Below are 18,661 nucleotides of genomic sequence, written 5' to 3'. Positions count from 1 at the left end.
CGTGCCACTCCGAATCATTGACGAAACCGATTGACTTCGTATTTTGCAGGGAGTAATTATAGTTTTTAATACGTTGTTTATGCGTTATCTCCCACTTATAGTACCTATTTAGTGGATGTATTTGAGCAGCATATTTACTAGGTGCCGATATCGTCGAGTTATAAGGGCATATGTAACGTTTGCACGTTTATGTTTTGTTTTGATCGTTTATCTTCCTTCATATATGTAGCTCATTGAAGTGGTCCATTGAACAAAACAACTGTGCCAAACTGGTGATTGGATATCATTTCTCGTTCATTTCCGTATTCTCCTGCGCATACCATTTGCTGAGCCGGTCATTGTATGTTTTTTTGTGCTTCACATAACAAGTGAGATTGTTGGTTCCCGCAGTGTCGGGTAATATTGTTTCTAAAAGATGTCCATTCTTACAAAGCTATCCAAAACACCTTCACTGCTGGAACGAGTTTTTTTTATATTTTGCTCTACGGGCGAACAAATTTGTTGCATCTCCGTATGATTGTTATCATACTTACAGTCACTAGAATGTACCTGATCTCTTGGTTGCGTGCTATGCTTAGTTTAGCGCATGCTGTTTAGCGTATATTTTTGAAGTGTATATGATGAAATTGTTATTGAAAATGAATTCACTTGAAATGTACTAGCGTACGTTTCTATTCGTCTTCTTCCTCGTTTTGGTAGGTCACGTACCGCACCGATGAGCGCTCTCCAACGATGAGTGACTGGAAAATGGTGCACGCGAAAAGGAAAAGCATCGGGTTAATAAAGGAAAAGCACTTTTATCGCCGATCTGGAACGAAAAATTTGATTATAATTGGCTTTACGCCTCCTCCCTCGGGGACAGCACGATCCTTGGGGTCTTCAGTACTACTCTAGATATTGCAAACAAAATTGCATAAACAAATAAACAAAATTAAATCCATTAAATAAAAAATATTAGGTAAAAAATTATAACAAACGAAAAAAAAAACAATTTTAATTTAAAAATAAAAGATCTTTATTTGATACCAAACAATTGATACCGTTGTTTCGCTTACCACTAAGTGTAAATCTACCCCTAAATTATAATAAAAACGAATCATTTATAGAACGCACTTGAACGCATACACTTTAAGGATGGGGCAAAATAGGCGCTAGCTACTAATAAAATCATCACAAGCAATGCAATGTCTTGGATCGATTAGGGAACCGATGGGATGTTGTTGCCCCATGGTCGAACGTTGCGACAAGTTCTACAGTTTTGTGACATAATGTTCTCCCCCAACAGCCATGGAGTCCTTCGGCTCAGCGGCACCATTACTGAGCTGTTCCTGTTGCTGGGCTTTTCCGTGACCAGCGTTTGGATCCAGAGATGCGGCTCCCTTATCGCAGAGCGCCCCTTCGAGCGTCAATCCGCCATTGTCGATGCCGTTAATGCTTACCTTCTTCTCTTCCTTGGTCGGTGGTGCCCGCAGGAAGGTCATAAGCGGAGCGTACGCGAAACAGAGGATGGAAATCCCAACCAGCATCCACTCGAAACCGATGGTGTTTACCAAGGTGCCACTTCGGAGCGTAAGAAAAGTAAGAAAAACAACCAAAGAAACCGGAACGCAGAAGCGTCGATGAGTAAACATGCTATCGCTGGCGTGCAGGCTCCACCGTGGCAATGTCCACTCGAGTTTTAATTTTCCCATCACACCCAAGCCAACCTACCTGAGCGCTGGTCCGATGGCAAAGCCCAAACAGAACGCAACGTCCCCGATGGCGTAGACACTGCCATAGACGGCCGAGTGACGGATGTCCACCAGATAGCCCAACTCGGGCATCATACACGAGTCGACCATTCCGATGGCGAAACCAAGTCCGGCGTTCGGCAGGATCAGGTGGTTAATGGAGGTGGCCATCGGTATCTGGTGGAAGAAGACAAAAAGGCAAGAATGTTCATGTCAAGAAGAAGTCTGTGGAAGATCCCGGACATCCGGTTCTCGAAGTACTGTCACTTACACACAGCAAACACAGACCGATGATGACAAGTCCGAGTAGAGCAGCAAGCCACCGACCAATGCGATGCCCAAGCGGTCCGAACAGGTTCGTTCCGATCAGATAACTGATAGAGGCCGGCAGGAAGGTGACGCCCTGCTCCCAACGACTCGCGCCCATGTTGTCCATCATCCAGATCGGCAGCGATGGTTCCAGCATTGCGATGCCCATGTTGGCAAACGTAATGGCACCAGCCGCGATAATGATGTACGGATCGGTGACAAGCGCCTTCAGTGAAGGTGGGTCTGACTCCTCGATCACGACCGATGGCTGAAGCATGATCAGCTGCAGCAGTCCATCACCGAGGGCCAGAGCCGACAGCACCAGGAAGGGCGCAGACTTGCCCACGAACTCGTACATAATGCCACCGAACGGGGGCCCAATCAGGACGCCTAGGGCTAATCCACCGAGTGCGATTCCCATCGCATTTCCACGCTCCTTGTCGTCTGTGTAGCGATCTGCCAGCATGCCCATGCCCGATACTGACGAACAGGACGATCCGATACCCTGCAATGCTCTGGCCAGAAACAGGACGGAGTACGTCCTGCCGAATGCGAAAACTGGTGGTGAAAGGGACGAGATCATTTACTCATCTCGTGTGTGTGTGCACATTCTGATCTGATGCACGAGTATCTGATCAATTACTTACTTAAAGTAGAGATAAACATAATGACGAACCCGGCAAACATCGGAATACTATAGCCTATTCTGTGGACGAAATCAGAAGGGAATTCAAACGTGTGAGTGTGAGTTTTCTGGGTTTTGGCACCTTTTCTTTTGCTTTGTTCCTGCCCTTGATAACGTACTTGTGTGTCAGTGGTCCAACGATGGGGTTAGCCAGCAGCTGGACAAATGCCTTAGAGGCGAACATAAGCCCAACCTCGACCGTCTCCTCCACCAGCTCCTTGTGCCGTTCCTCCCGTTCCGCGTACCAGCTGGCGTTGTCTGAGCGTTGTGTTCCCAATTTTGCCAAAGGACACCAAAGGAATAAATTCGGCCGGAACAACACGGGCCGGCATTACAGAGCGAAGAGATATAGGGGTTATGGACAATACGGCGCATAAAGCAGATGCTTCTCACGAAGCGGCCATCTTGAACCTACCGTAACCCGGTGTGGTAACGTCAATGCCATTGTACGGTGTCGTAGCCTCCTTCTCGCACGGTGTAGTCGGTGGAGTCTTCGGGAAGCTGGCCAACGGTGCATCCGGGTGTCTGATGTCGTAAAGAAACTCCGGGATGATTGGCACTGGAGTGGAACATTGGGAGAGTACACGTAGTAAGAACGTGGATGGGAATAACGTGATCGTAAAACAGCGGCAGATCCGCTAGTAACGCTAATCGATAGGTCGGCATAAGGATGGAATGAGATATAAAACAAACGACTCTCGGACGACGGTGATATTTGGACGCGGACACGGGCTCATCTCGGGACGTTCGTTCAACAAGTGAAAAACCATCGATGAAGCTCAACCAACCCGATGGTGCATGGAACATGTTAAGGTGACAACCGAGCTGAGCGGACTCGAGATGGGTTATGCACAATAGCTAAATCAACGTGTAGGCAAAAGATGTGATGAGAAAACCTAACGAGATAAAAAAAAATTCATAGCCATCATTCTCAGGGTGACGATGGCGTTGATCAAAACACGGACCGCCCTGGGTTGCGAAGTGGAAGTAATTGAGTTATCTTAGTTTTAAATGAAAGTTGAAATTAAACTGTCAATCTGCTCTCCATCGCTGCAGGCTGCAACGGTGCAGGCGGGAACCACCCCTACCGTGTCAAGCCGGAAGTGGCTCTTGGCAGGAAGCGACGATTCCTTCCTTCCTTCCTCCCTAGCTTGCCACAAGCCTCCTCGAGGGAAGGTCCCAAGACAGCCGCTTTTCTCCCGAAGGCGGAAGTGAACACAGCTAACTGAGTTAGGTTTGTTAGTTTCTGATTGTGCGCCTAATTGGTGTGTTATTTTAAAGCAAGCTACCTCGCCGAGAGACAGGGTTAATGATTTTCTAATTGATCCAAGCGTGCGGTAACGTTAGCAACGCCCCTGGACAGGAGCCACAAAATTGTTTCTATTTGATCACAAAAAGGTCCTTGGGCTTCGTGCTTGCTTGCATGACAGAAATTTAAGTGCCGAATATTCCGTTTTATTTTATTCCATTTCTAGCGAAAGACAAGCAAAAAATGCGTATTATCTACGAGCAAGGAAGACATTTTCACTCGATTCCTCGATAAAGGCTCATCACCCAGCGCACAAAATTCGCTAGATGTACCGGAAGGCAATTACACCCGTTGCAGATCCTTTCTCTGGCTCTGCTGATGTATTGATCGATTGGTTCTGAGCCGTCGGGCAAAGTGGAAGTATCGTTTCCGGCTTGACGCCCTACCCTACGAGCCGTATCAAAGACAATCAGCCTGAAATGAAGTGCAGGAGAAGGCGAAGCGTGATAGCACATGAAAGCGAACCATTTTGTAATCGAATAAATTTTGATGATTCAATTATGACGGTGGCAGTGCTTTCAGGACACTCTTCGACACTTGAACGGAGCCGTCGGAGCGTTCGGTGCCGTTTGTGTTACTTTCGACGTTTTGATCCGCGCTCGGTCGGGCAGATGGTGGTGGAATTTTCGCCCCAAGGTACTTAAGGTTGAACGTAACGATGACTATGATTTGCGTCCTTGCATCAGGAACGAGGAACGGGGTTAAAAACCGCCGGTTGTTCATCGTGCGGGAAAGTAACAATTCCCGTTTGGAGAATTTTTCCATGTCAATATTCCACCGCTCCCAGGATGGTGTTGGTTCGGTCCATGAAGTTCAGAGTTATCTGCAGCAGGTCTTTAGCAAAGCAACGAAGCCAATCGACGTTTGAACGGTAATAAGGAAAGGAACGAGAGACCAGGCACCGCCGCAAGCGTTCATCTATCGTGTCTGGGGTGGCGTAGGATTAGTTACAGTACGCTTCGGAGAATAATTTTCTCCCACAGGCCACCCAATCCACTGGTATCGTACTCGTTATCATCATGGTCCTTACAGGTACTGCTACTGCTGCTGTTGCTCCTGCTGCCTCGAAAGCATAGTCCAGCAATTAAATTACCCTTTAACTCGTTTAGCCGTTAATAAACAAGAAATTAACAGCTAGCAACGAGTCGGTGTGTATCGTTGGTTCGTCATCTTGCTGTTTACCTAGGAGTGAATCTAGTAGAATACAATCATTTACAATCCCTTTGGCTGGTAGGTGGGTATCCTGGAAGTTAACTCTTTGACGCTAAACAGTTTTCGTTTCGAATTTCTCTTCTTCACGCGGAATTAAATGATTAATTTACCAAGCGGAATTTCATGGACGATGCTGATATTGAAGAGGAATATTTTAGTTTCTAACAGTAAGTAACAATATATTTATCCCTATTAAAGCTACCACAGCAATTAGCAAGCATTTCGGTAGGAGAACTATAAGGAGAATTGTGCACCGATTTTGATCACTTTTTAATAGTAAAAAATATCCATTTAATATTTACACCGCAAGCATTTTGATAAGAAAATGCAGTAATTCCGTTAATTCTTCAGCTAGCATGGGTCGATGTTTGGCACCTAGTTTTTTTCCTCGCATTCTTTAGCTGCATCCACCTCGACGACGTCAGATATCTCACTTGAATCGTACCATCCCAAACGACCCTTTCAACGTTCCGAGCGTATGAAAAGTGAACATTGGAATGCTGTGGAAAATACTTTCTCAATAGCGAACCCATTATCTCACTCTGCACGTTCGGAGTACGGGAACGCTTGGAATGTGGACAATGTCGTGGGTTGATGCGAAACCCTCCGCACCGGACTGACTTCGGACGAAACGTTCGTCGTCAGTGCCACATACCGGACAGTGTGGGTGCTCACCCCCAGCAACACCAAATTAAACCAATGACGTTGGCTAACGACTTTACGGTAAATTATAAATGATTTCCCTCCCGCATCCGCTAGCAACAGACGGATCGGAACGGAACTAGCTTCACCACATCTGACAGTCATTCGTCTTCGATGTCGTGAAGTAGAACATTTATCCTGTTTCGCTCTGCCGGAAGTGGAGGTCCTGGTCAGTGTGTTGCACTCTTTCATTGTTGGCTACCCAATGCTTGTCGAATAAATGCCTCTGACGGGTGACTTTGTCTCTATCACAGCACAGTTAATGAAGCAGGCAAATCATCAAGAAACTGGTGCTGCAGTTGCTACAGTCCAGTGTGTTCAGGAAGTGTTTGAGGAACACTCGCTACATATGTCACCGAGTTGCTTTACGAGAGCCAATTTAATGAATATCTTCATCCGCATAATGTGAAACGTTCGTGAGTTTGCCATTCGACGGGTTTTGTCTAACAAAGTCAAAGCAAGTCAGAGCTTTTGGATTTAACGGTTCAGTGCGGCCTTTGCTACGGTTCACTTGGCCAGAACTCATGCCAGCTACTGATAAGCGATTGATGTGGAAAATGCTGGTAGGCAAATTGAAATGCGTCGAGGTAGAACGCTCTCCTTCCGGAACTGTCGTTGCAAAACTGTGAATATTCCCTCACTGAGAATGATACCCCAAGAGAGTGATTAACGCAAAAGGATGCCAGAAATATTGTTAATTTAACGTCACTTCAAACGAAGTCTCACGGAAATCATACTAACTTGTCCATCGTTAGCGCGTTATACAAATTAATAGGAGAAAAATCGTTGGAGGTTGGAGGATTAGAAATTTAACCCACCGTTCTCTGGTCGTAGCGTTCCTCAGATAAAACCCGCATTGCATCATTGGCGAAAGGCTCGACCGGAAAGAACAGCAACAGTCCCTGACTTTGACAGACGTACCACGATCAGTCACCGGCTCGTCTCTCATCCGGCTATTCCGGTCGGGCGGGGTGTATGAAATATCCTCGTATGCTTTCAGGGCGATAGCACACCACAATGGCAAACATTATCACATTCTTCCGCAGTTGTATGGTGATTAAGACATTATAAAGTACCCACCGACGACACGGCTTTTCCATTCGAGGCGCGCCTGAGGCGTATCTTTTGATGCTCCGACTGGTGCCATTTGAAACGGCTTACAGTCTGTTGCTTTCACTAGCTTTGTGTCCTGATGCGAGATCCTGATGCTCGCATACTCCAGCAACCCAGAGCGGGCACGTAGCAAATCTGGTCGTAGACGGTACCTCGAAGGGTTGCTATACGAGCGCCCATTTCATCATATTTCTTGCTTTCTTTCTTGGCCCGGCTTTAACCGGATATTGCGACGTATCCTGCCGCCTTTGGTGGCTACTCGATGGTTCTCTCTTCTCACAAAACTATCCCACAATTGTTCTGCCCAGGAAGGATGCTCGGACTGGCTTCCTCCATTAGGCAGCAGTCGGCCGTTATGGGCCGGATCAGCCGTCATCAACAATTCTAATGGCGATCCTGGGATACGAAAATACCACCCTCATTATCGGGTCTAATCCACCAGTCAACGATTTTTCACACCCCTGCGTTCTGGCGCCCCGTCAGCCCCACGTCATCCCCCGCCAACACTTTCAATCCCTTTCCCGAACAGTGAGTAAGACAAACGCCACAACCAGGCGCCTCCATCCTAGTGCCGACGCCACACGCTTCCGCACGCGCTTAATGGACAACGCGCACTGCCCGGAGCCACTCAGCAGCGAGTGGACGGCGAAAACGAAAAGTAAACCGAATTTCCAGCTCGTTGGCTTTACTCGCATCCACTTCCGAGCAATCGGTTCACCCCTCGGGCCACCATCCGATGAATATGGATGATCGGGCGAGGTGCTGAAGGGTGCGCAGCAAGCGTGATTCATTGTCATTTTTTCCAACCGACTCGTAATGGCTGCTAATCGGAAAATTATGTTTCCTGCTCGTCTGGCCGTTTACCGGCTCCGTGGAATGTCCGCACCGTACAATAGCTGACCCGGGCACGTTCGTGTGTGTGTGGTTCTCCAGGATCTTTACAGCCCCGACCGAGTTCACCAACATTGCACGCGCAGCGAATTGTAGGACTGCTTTAAGAAAACTTTTATCTTTTGAAATCAAAAAATGGTAAAGGAAACAACCCAAACCGCAAGCATGCTGTACCGACCGCACGTTTTGCTTTGGGCAGTGGTTCCAATTTAGGTGGGATCGGTGGTCAAAAACTTGTTTATTAATTAACATGAACAAACGTCCCGAGACTGTTAATGTGGAATTGGTATGAAAAGGTAAAATCTAGAACGGTGACTAAAATCGATACATGCGAAAAGGAGTCTCAGCTATGCAGCTCCTTTTTTTTCTCTTACCAACGGATAAGCGTTGGGTAAAAAAAAAGTGAATCGAATTGCCAAATAATATCAAACGCCGTACGAATGATATCCGTGCTTGACCCCGATCACACCTGCTCACAAGTGGTACTCCATCAAAGGTTGTGTCCCCTGTGGGTGACGGGCTAAAGTACACACCAACGCGAGCATGGACAATCCGGATGATTTATATCACTTCGAATCGATCAGAAACCGAACTCAGACCGTGGCAATTCAGAGGCTCGAAGCTGGGATGGATTTATTTCAACCCGTTCTTCTTTTTTTATTCGTTTTTATCCTCATCAAGGACGGCTTCCGGCGAATTATGAATGTGTAAATATCGTGTCTCTACCACCCTCAATAACCACAATGTTACCAGGGGATCGGTAACACGAACAAACGGCATATACACGTTAAGGAAGGGTTTGGGTGTTTTTTCCCTTCTCTTGCTATGCTGCCAAGCCCCTGCCCGAGTTCATGCGCCTGCCGTTACAGCATTTTGGCATAATATCGACAAATAATACCGTTTAATTTAATCCCTGTTTGATCCTGACCCGGCGAGCCTCTTGCAAAGGGATTTTCGTTAAGAGGGCACGGTTCGAAGAGGAAAAATAAATAATAAAAAAAACAGAAACCCCTCTTACACTGCTTCGCATTCGTTCGAGTTTCGAGAGTACCAGTCGAAGCGACGATGCGTGTTTTGTGGTGGCTCTCAATATGAGACTACAAGGTGCCAGGTTGGACACGCTTTTCGCACTGGTGCGACGGAATGGAGCCTCTGAAATACGACTCTCCGCGGGCTGTACCAGGACCAGATCGATGCGGTCGCAGCAGGCGAGTTGCAAATGGACGCACTTAAAGGGTTAGCGCTGAAGGGATGCTTTGTTCGTGCGTGCGTGCGTGCGTGCATGGGCTGAAAGCTGAGCGGGAAAACCACACTTGTCGCAGGAACGATTCAACCGACCACCTCGATGGAGGACGAGCCCGAGACTCTGAACGGGAACGTCAAACTGCCGAGGGGCCAATTTCTCATCAATTGCAACAAGCGAGGTCTTCAACGGTTCTATCGTGTCGTGGGATGAAGCAGAACATAATGCCGCCCAAACACGAAACAGTGCGCTGTGTGCAGCTCGATCGAGTGATAAATATATGTATGGATGAGTGTGTTTTGCATACCTTTAAATACAGCCCTATGAAGGCCTCCAAAAAATATTCTAACTAATTATGGCTTATTGTTTTGCGCCCTAACTAAAGCGTGCTGTGTATAATCGTAATGAAACATTGAAGGACACTAAATTCCGTAATCCATACGATACATTTGGGTATAGAACACATAATTATAACCGCACTCTCATGCTATGATTTACTACGCAGACGAAAATAATTGCCATGTTTTATAACTACTGGCACGTGCGGTCCTTGGAGTCTCCTGTTCTGTTGAATCTTTATAATTTAAGTAAATTGAACAAAAGAAAACTCAGCAACAGCTTCGTGACATTGTACAGCGCATGCAGGCACGCCTACTGCAAATGCTACAAAGCCTTAATTATGCGTCCGATTGTGAAACCGCGCTCTTCAACATCAAATGAAGGAAAGCAACTAATCGTGGTTGCATTACTATTCACCGTTTCCGCCTGCGACAACTTCCGTCGTCTGTTCGTGCCAACGGAAAGCTTGAATGCCGTTTCCCTTTGCTTGGTGGAGGCGCCGGAAAATGCAACAAGTTGCACACGGTCGCAGCGCGAACAAGGACTCTTCCGGTTCGTTCTGCTTCTTTTCGCTCCCTAGGGGAGTGAAGATCGCTTCTTGAACCATTTAGCTCTACAATGGGGGAGTTTTTTTTCCCTATTTTTTGCCAAGTCGGCTGCTCGCACCATCTTTTGAAAGAGCCAAGTCGCAAGCTTGTTCGCTTGTCATACTTGCCATCTCGCTTTACTTCCACTAGGGTTGCATTGTGCACTTTCGACTCGATGCACCGAACGTGCTTGGGCACTTGAGCGGTCAAAAGGTAGTGGGATTTACTGATAGTAGAAGGGATTTTTTTCGTATTCCTTGCTCGTTTTGTGTGGGGAAAAGTTACCTTCGCTGGGTTGAAAAAAGTAACAAAGAAACTGTAAAGCATTCAAGTCTGCACTTTAGTTGAGGAGATGTGTGGCAAAAATGCATTCAAATCATCGGCACATCCTTTTTCGAACTAACCACAAACACTTCCACACCTTCCTAATCGATCAATCATCATCCACCTGATCAGCACAAATGAAATGCTCATGGTCTTTTTTCAACCTACAATTACTACACCACTTTGTTAGCGCTTGATTCCTGGTCCTTAAATTCGATCGCGTGCAACAGTTGAGTGCAAAAAACATCCCCATTCAGTCCGGAAACAAAAATGGCCCATCCCCAACCGGAGCCAATCGAGCAAGTTTCCTCCGTCGAACAACGCCTTCAAAATGCCGCTTTTCCGGCCGCCACAGTTCCGGTGGTGCCGTTTTTCCGTCCCATTTCCGCCATTTGCGAATGTGCCGACTTCCGCAATCGGGATTCCGAATTCGCCACGACGATTAAGATCCGCGAGCTTGGCTTTAAACACCCCGTTTCCATTCTATTATCGGGTATTATTATTTTTTTTTTCGGTAGTCGCCTTGAGCTTTCCCGCAGCAACCACCAAGTGATGATGGCAATCAACGAGCACTGTTGCGAATGGGCGCCGGTTTTGCAGCGATCGGCAATGTTGGCAAAAGGAAACGATTTCCTCCCTCGGCATTTGGGAAACGGTAGCCGGTAGCCATCCGCATAACTTAGTCCAGGACCGGGTCCCGGCGAGAAATAGCATCCATCAGCGTTGGCGTGGCACTGAGGGAGATTATAATTTTTCCTTCACCTCCGGGAAACGGAAGCACAACGTCGGGTAAGAAGCATAAAAGTAATTCATCGTCCTTGGCGTTGCTGGCGCTGGCGTTGCCCACCTTGTTAGTGTTATTAGCTGAAGTCGCTGCGAGTAAGTAGCTTCAGCTTGTTGCTTTTTAAAATTATGAAAGCACGATAGATTCGGTTCGAATGGCGCAAAGTAACCTCGTCGATGATGGAGCGAAGCCCATTTCGCAACGTCGGAGTCGCTCAGAGGCGTCTGCTACATTTTCATCTTCCTGTTTCTTCACCTTTGCAGCTGAGATGTGTAATTAACGAAATGTTTCGCTGCCCAACGGCCACAGAAGGGAAACGGCAGCGAACGAATAACCCTAATTGCCCCGGCAACTGCGTCCCATGGTGTCCTTCGAGCTGGAAAATCGCTATTGATTTATCAACTCAGCTGAACGGCAACACGCGGTGGAGCTAGTCGCTGACGCCAGCTTAGCTGTTTTTTTGTGTGTGCAAACTAAACAAGACGAAGCTCTTAGGCTCACGGCACACTGCCAACAGCGAGACAGAGTATTTGCCAAACAGAAACCATGGGACCACGGAAGCAAGAAAAGAAGCAGTAAATCGTCACGTGCTTGCCTCTCGAGATTGCTACAAAAAGTATGGCGACTCCGGCTCTCCGTATCGTTTGCGAGTCCCTCAGGACAGCACTAATTGCAGCATAGGAGTTGTGACGCGCTCCATCCGTGGTACACATTTTTTTCGTTTTCCTCTCGAGAACCCGCGCTGGGAATATTTTAATTTGATGAGAACAAACCACCCTGGTACCTTACCTGGTTTTCAATTAGAAGCTAATTGCCTGGAACAACCGAAAGCGTCGGTTCGGTGGCCGAGTTCGATGAAAGCTATGTAACAAGTGCTAAAATTTTGCGGACAATCAACCCACCACCACCACCCACGACTTACCAACGACGGTCAGCAGCATATTGTCGAGCAGGAGTGCGATGGCGACGATGACGAGCACCAGATTCCGCGAGCCGCGCCATCTTACCACGTTGGCCTTTAGCGAAGCCCACGACCCGGGCGGTGGCGGTTTGGGTGACGAGCAGTGGTTCCGGCCGGTGCTGCTGCTGCTGCTGTTGGGTCCCTGACCGTTTCCCTCCGAGACCGTTGCTTGCATTTCAGCTTACTCAACACCCGGTGGCTGCTGGTGTGGGGTTTGCAGGAGTGCGAGAGACGAAAAAAAAATCCGCAACCGGAATTCCGGTACCGTGGTGGTGAAGGTGGCGCACCCGGCCGCCGCATTTACATCGATGGTCGGAGTCGACGGTGGAATCGCCAAAAAGCGGCGCCACAGGGCGAAGGTAGAGATTGAAATGAAAAGCGGATTACTTTCTTTTGCCATTGCGAGCGGTGCCAAATGCGGTGAAGGTAGTGGTTGGAGAAATTGCTAAAAAGAAGGAGTCGGTGGCAGGAAGAGCGTTGAAGGACGAGAAATGTGCGGCCACGGGGGATCAAAGACCGACTGGCTCTGGCAGGGGTCGGTTCCTCCGGAAACCGGGCCACCAAGTTGGTGGGATTCGAGCAAAAATTCCTCCCAAGACGCGAAACATTTCCTTGTGGAAGGGAAAAGCCGAACCGGGAGGGAAAGGACATCTAATGGTGATTAGGGTGGTTACAACGGTACGGCGAATGACAGCCGTACGACAATTGAAAAGTATCCCGCCTCATATTTCATGATTTCCCAAGGTGACGTTTTTATTTCCGCTCTCGGTCCGAAGAAATGGACGCAGTCAGTTCGGCCGCACCAGCGCTTCAACGTGATTCGATAAATTACGAGCTTATGCTGGAAAATCCCATGTCTGATGCCGCCAGGAATTCTGTGTCAGCCGCGGACCAAATAAAAATCGAATCGAACTTATGAACATCCGCAGCGAGCAAGTAAGCAAAAAATGCTTCCTTTCGCGACGTACAAACCGAGCGACTGGATTGAATTGGGAACAAAGGCTGGCATTATACACCTGGTCGCGATGTAAATTTAAACCTGTTCTACACCAAAACCGCATGATGACAACGATTGTGTGGTGACACGCGTTTTTTACAGCGGCTCCAAAAATACCCTAAACCCTAGCACCTGGGTCACCATTTTTGGGGCAAAGCTTCTCTCAATTGCATCCCAAACAGCTTCGTTAGTCGAATTTACCAGCAATTTCATTCCCACCTTGGGCAGCAAGAACATTGTGCCCTAATGAAAGTGTGCCTTCTCGAGAATGAAGCACGTGAAGCACAAACCTACGCAACAGGTGCCCAATCGCGTGGCAAACTGCCTTCAATCTCAGCATGCTGCAAATGCACGCAAATCGGCGCTTAGGCCACGCTCTCTCTCGCTCTCAGATCCGCGAGTTTAACACGCGGTTGATGTACCGATTAGCGCCAAACCACGCGGCGTGTAAATGACGCCCCGGCCAAATTGGCTGCCACCCGGTGCACTTCGTCCATCAAAGGCCACCAGAGAGATGAGCGAACCGCACACGCATGCTTGATGACCGCCAAGCCATGAGGGGCCACGGACACAGCAAGGACGGATACGGTCGCGATTCCTATCTCATGTGTGCCGTGCGTTGTTTGACATGTTTGAGCAGATGCCGCATACCGTTTGCGCGCTGGTGGCGCAATTCTACGACTATACAGTACATGGTAACGGAGACCAAAGACACGCGGCCAAGATCACGGAGCTCCGGTGGCCACGTGCTAATCACACGACCGTGGGCTCAGCGAATTGACGGGGCGAACCGTTGCGACTATTAGATTGGTGGCCGCCATGTTTTGGCTTTGGCACCGCTAAATGCGAACAGCGTGCGCGTTGCCGCTCGATTCCATTGTGTCAACTTCCTCATTTCTGACAATTAAGCGCGCAAACGGTGCGGTTTCGTTCGTCCGAAGGCGGCCGCAGCGCAAACTCACTTGCGTGGCCATTAGGGCGAACGAAGGTGCGCCAAAAACGCATCCACTGTAACACCGTCGCTTGCAATGGGTCACGATTTTCGATTGCTCACGTCCGGGAGCTTCCGAACGGACAAACACTTTGGTCCCACATCAACGGAGGGCAACTCGGGCGAGTGCAAAAGGTCCTCAAATCATCATAAATCAAGTAGCCGTTCAAATCCAAAGCCTAAAGCACGTTGCCGTTACCAACGCGACCGTTTCGATGGTTACAGCGTGCACTAAGAGACGTGGGAATGCAAATAAATCACGCTAGTTCATAAAAATGGCCAGTTCTTTCTGTTGATTCTCACGCGAATGCAAACACGACCGCAACCAGGCCGGCCGGTCGTGATTAAAGTTCAGTTAGTGAAGCTTATGGTCAACGATCACCAGCGCTTTGCGGCTGGAAAATGCCGCCCAGCATAACCTTTTCTGCTTCTGGTTTTTGTTTAGCACATCAGTGTGAAAGAAAGCCTCCGAAGGTTGTATACGGTTTGGTGAGCTTCGCGTTATGAATGAAATGTCATCTCCGACACCGAGGACGAGCTTACCGTGCGTTGCAATTTCCTCGTGATCTGTTACAAAAATCGCACTTGCAAATGTCACTCTTCACGCTGTCGAACTGCACGCACTGTAACTTTCCGTTTGTACGGATCAACGCGTCCACCAAGTACGTCCGTTTCAGGCTAATTTAAAGACCCACTTTGTACGGCCGATGCAACCGGTGGCCGGTTTTGACGCGTTTTGAAAATTGATAAACCACACTGGACCAACAATAACGTACTAATTTGTTGTGAGGTGTTTCGTTTGTGAGCTGGCTTTCGAGCTCTGGCTTCGTTCGCGCCGTCTAGCAAACTAAGCATTTCTTCTCCCGACACACCTCGCTGTTATCGTCGCCTGTCGCACCGCACCCTGGCGGCATCTACCTGTTTTTCCAGCAGCTTCTTGATGAGCATCGTTTGCTCTGCCGGTCTCTCGTTTCCTCTCTGTCTCTCGCCAGTGTTTACTGTCTCTTTTGGGTCGAAACACGCACACACGCCGCAGCACATGCACGCACATGCCATCAACAATGTGCCGCTTGATGCTGGACCCAAGCGTTGTAGGATCGACCTACAGCTCATCGGCTCATCCTCGGTGACAAGCATAAGAGCACATCCTCATCTTCCACACACTGGCTTCGGTCAGGCAGTCACCAACGCTTTCGAAGGGATCCACATTTTGTGCTCATCCACACCGTGCCTTGCGTCGGTAGGATGGCGTGAGCCCAACAGGTATCCGTCGGGGATACCGGCAATGCTTTCGCCACATTCGTAACGGCCGAGGACCATGCTCCAGTGCAAGGTGAAGTGATGTTGGCTCCGTTGTTTTATTCTTTCCTCCAAAAAAAGACCCCACCAGCGTCGAAAAACAGTGTGTGACAAATGAAAGCCAACATAGGAAGCTGTAAATGTTATTTAAGGTGGCGTAATGGCACGGATGTGCGAGCATGAAACGTTCATTTTCTGCCAAAAAGCTCCTTAGAATATATTGCATAATTCCTCATGTAAAGCATAATCCTTTAAATAAACGTAAAACCGTAAGTGGTTGTGAGACACACTCTCTGACGATGGCTGTTAAACAGCTCAACGGCAAGCATGGGAGGCCTCGTAAGCCATTGAGGCCAGAATTTGTTCTCAGAGACCCTGGAAAAAAACCCTGGAAGACCAACAGAGAAGCTCCCCTTCGTCGACAGGATGATAGAACCTGTTTTTGGGGTTTTTACTTTTTCCTCTCCGATTTTACTTTTTCAGTTTTTGGCTCGTTAGCTATCATGTGGTGCTGGCAACGTATGTTAAAGAGCACGTTCCAGAGCTTTTTCGGACTCGTCATTATCAAAACAGCATCATCATCACCATCATCATCATTGGCCGGGCAATCGGTTTCCATCTTTCGATCGGTGGACAGCCGCGTTGATCGACCTGATTGCCTTCGCCACACTGATCGAACAACAGCTTCTGGAAAGAAGCAAATTTCGGAAACTGCGTTTTTGGTATTCTAATTCGTTCTCGGCAGAACAAAAATAACTGAAGCGACAGAACTAAATCAATATGTAGCGATGAGCGCCAGTGGTTTTTTTGAAATTGGTATAAAATCAAGTTTACAACCTGTTGAAAACACATCAACAGGATCAACACATTGCAACCTGTTGATTTGATGCTACATGAAGTAAAAAAGCAAATTTTGCATCAAAGAAAAAACACTATATCATCAATTAATCAGAAATTAGACAGAAAGCATTTGATAAAACATAAAGTACAATCTATTGTAAAGCAAATGTTTAATATAACATCTCATGCGCAAATTTTGTTTTTAAATTGAGCAAGGAAATAACGTTAATTAATTTTTAAAATTTAACTAGGAGCGTAATGTACTTGCGTAAAATCGAAACCTGCTGCATTCATCTAGATGAGGATAAAAATATTGCAAATTGATTCCTTAAACCTACCGAAATCTATTGTCTGGCAGATCAGGATGTGCAAAAAAATCCCAATGATGCGAATTATTTCCATCGTATAACATTTTTTTCAATTTACATCAATTTTTTTATTGCAGGTATTGCTTATTCTAGTTAGAAAGAGAAATCACTCCTGTTGCTCTCCGCAGTGTGGAAAACGATGAAATTTTAATGTAAAAAGTTGTTCCATCGGTTCCGACTGAGGTCAAGGGAAAATTTTAACAGCCACTTGACCCTGCACGACAGCTGTCATCTCCTGTTGCCCCGTCTCGTCGTCTGTCGGCCTTTTTGTCCGAAGGACGACCAAATCGTTCAACCAATAGAACGATCATGTTCGATAAAAAGGCAAACCGCTAAGCCATGCCGGACGCGATGCCCGTCGGCAAAGTGAAACCCCAGTGTTTCCTTAGGCCTTTGCAATTTAGAAAATACGTTTTTTTTTTCTTCTATTCGCAATAGCACCCTCCTGCCTACAGCAAAGGCGTGATTTGCAGCTTCCATAACCTCTTGGCTTCCTTGGCTGCTCTACAAGCGTGTTTCCTTTCGTGGCAACCGAAACGACCGCCCTATCAGCACCAATCAACGACGATAACGACCCGCAAACCAAGTGCGAAAGTGCTTGATTTCAGCTACTTTTCATCCCCGCCAGGTGCGAGTGAATGGACAGCCGAGGCAAAGGCTGTGAAAAATCGTGAACCATCACCGGAAGCCACTTCCTTCGCTCCGAATACCGGCTCGAGCATGATGGGCTGGAAAATATTGTGCCAAAAGCGTGGCAAACGCAAGCACGTGGCTCGACGAAGCACCTAAAGCGAGTGGCCCACTCGTACGTCCTGCCGACGGCAAATTGTTTCTGCTCATTCCATCACGCCTTGTTGCCCGGATTTCTAACCGGAAAAAGTATAAATAGCTGCCGTGCTGTTTGTTTGGATTTTCTTAAATTTGGAAAGTCACCCCCTGGGCATCGCTGGGAAACGGGAAAGGGACGAGTTGGTTTTTTTTTGTTGTTCCTTCAAACGCTCAGAATAGAGACCCACCACGGGTACGGGTGTGTGGAACCCTTCCACCAGGGATTAGGAAGTTTGCGATGGCATTTTCTGCGGCTTACGTTCCCCATCCACCCCCAGTACTTACATGACTCGTGGTTTCGTGGTGGCCTACGGGAAGGAGCGCAAATGAACCGGAAAGCTCGCACGGCGGCGTCACTTCATCTTTAAGGTACAGGCCCGGGGACAGTACCGCACCGCACGGGGAGTTTCCCGACGGTTCTGGCTGGCGGGTTGCAGCTGGCGTCACTACCGCCACCGCCGCCGATGCCGCACACTTCCCGGCACGGACAGCTACGACGCTGGCAGTCGACACCGGAACCGACACCCACCACGCTTCAGCTGGGCACCGGAGCGGAGTCTGCCTCTAACCTGCCCGGAGCGGTCGAGAAATAAGTAAGCATAAGCACCTTAACGCGCACCAACGGGCGGGAATCGAAACGGAGCCCACGGTCCGCCGGATCCTGGCTCCGTTTCGATTCCCGACGGTCCGACACGCTTCGCCAGCGAGAACCGTTCTGATTGGAACGTTCTGAACCGGAAGGAGCTCGCCAGCAAACAGACCCGGCACCGGCCGCTCAAATCAAGCTGACGGAAAATGATGTCGCAATGGAGCGGAAACGTGTGTTTTTTTTTTCTTTTTGCTCTTGTATTTGTGCTTTTTGTCAGCCAACCTAAGCCCCCTTTGCACGTGGTGTCCGTGGTGTCGTTGCCATGTTTATCGCGACGCACACCGCCTTTACACACCGCGGGAAAACCCGGCACACTTTCTGTTTTTCCTCGCACTTTTCCGATCGCGCTCACCCTCTCTCTCTCTCTCTCTCTTTTCGGGAATTCAAATATTGGCTCCAGTTCGCTATGGAGCCAGTTCGCAAAACCTTTGGCAGGGGTTTGGTTTCCGCAGTGCACGCTTCAACACTTACACGCAACCGTAATCGGCACTTGGAACCGG

At 48.1% G+C, this 18,661-nt stretch overlaps 1 protein-coding gene across 1 annotated transcript; it reads right to left on the bottom strand.

Moving 5' to 3' along the window:
* Positions 1–570: 570 nt before the first annotated feature.
* Positions 571–12,364, bottom strand: LOC128728786 (synaptic vesicular amine transporter). Its single transcript, XM_053822469.1, has 8 exons — positions 12,151–12,364; positions 3,146–3,283; positions 2,844–2,982; positions 2,687–2,745; positions 2,002–2,597; positions 1,711–1,907; positions 1,440–1,560; positions 571–740 (listed from the first exon to the last, which is right to left on the bottom strand). The coding sequence occupies exons 1-8, from the start codon at positions 12,362–12,364 to the stop codon at positions 672–674; spliced, it is 1,533 nt and encodes a 510-aa protein (XP_053678444.1). The 3' UTR covers positions 571–671.
* Positions 12,365–18,661: the final 6,297 nt, after the last annotated feature.

Source organism: Anopheles nili, chromosome 2 (genome assembly GCF_943737925.1).
Source record: "Anopheles nili chromosome 2, idAnoNiliSN_F5_01, whole genome shotgun sequence".
Taxonomy (NCBI): domain Eukaryota; kingdom Metazoa; phylum Arthropoda; class Insecta; order Diptera; family Culicidae; genus Anopheles; species Anopheles nili.
Note: the sequence above shows the minus strand (reverse complement) of the source record. Positions and strands in the feature narration are given on the sequence as shown.

What these genes read in the sequence shown, in the direction of transcription:
- LOC128728786 (XM_053822469.1), bottom strand. Translation starts at nt 12,364, where the DNA reads ATGCAAGCAACGGTCTCGGAGGGAAACGGTCAGGGACCCAACAGCAGC. An exon ending in TATGTTTATCTCTACTTTAA is followed by an intron (nt 2,598 to 2,686) that starts GTAAGTAATTGA and finishes TTTCACCACCAG; the next exon opens with TTTTCGCATTCGGCAGGACG. An exon ending in GCCATCGGACCAGCGCTCAG is followed by an intron (nt 1,561 to 1,710) that starts GTAGGTTGGCTT and finishes TACGCTCCGAAG; the next exon opens with TGGCACCTTGGTAAACACCA.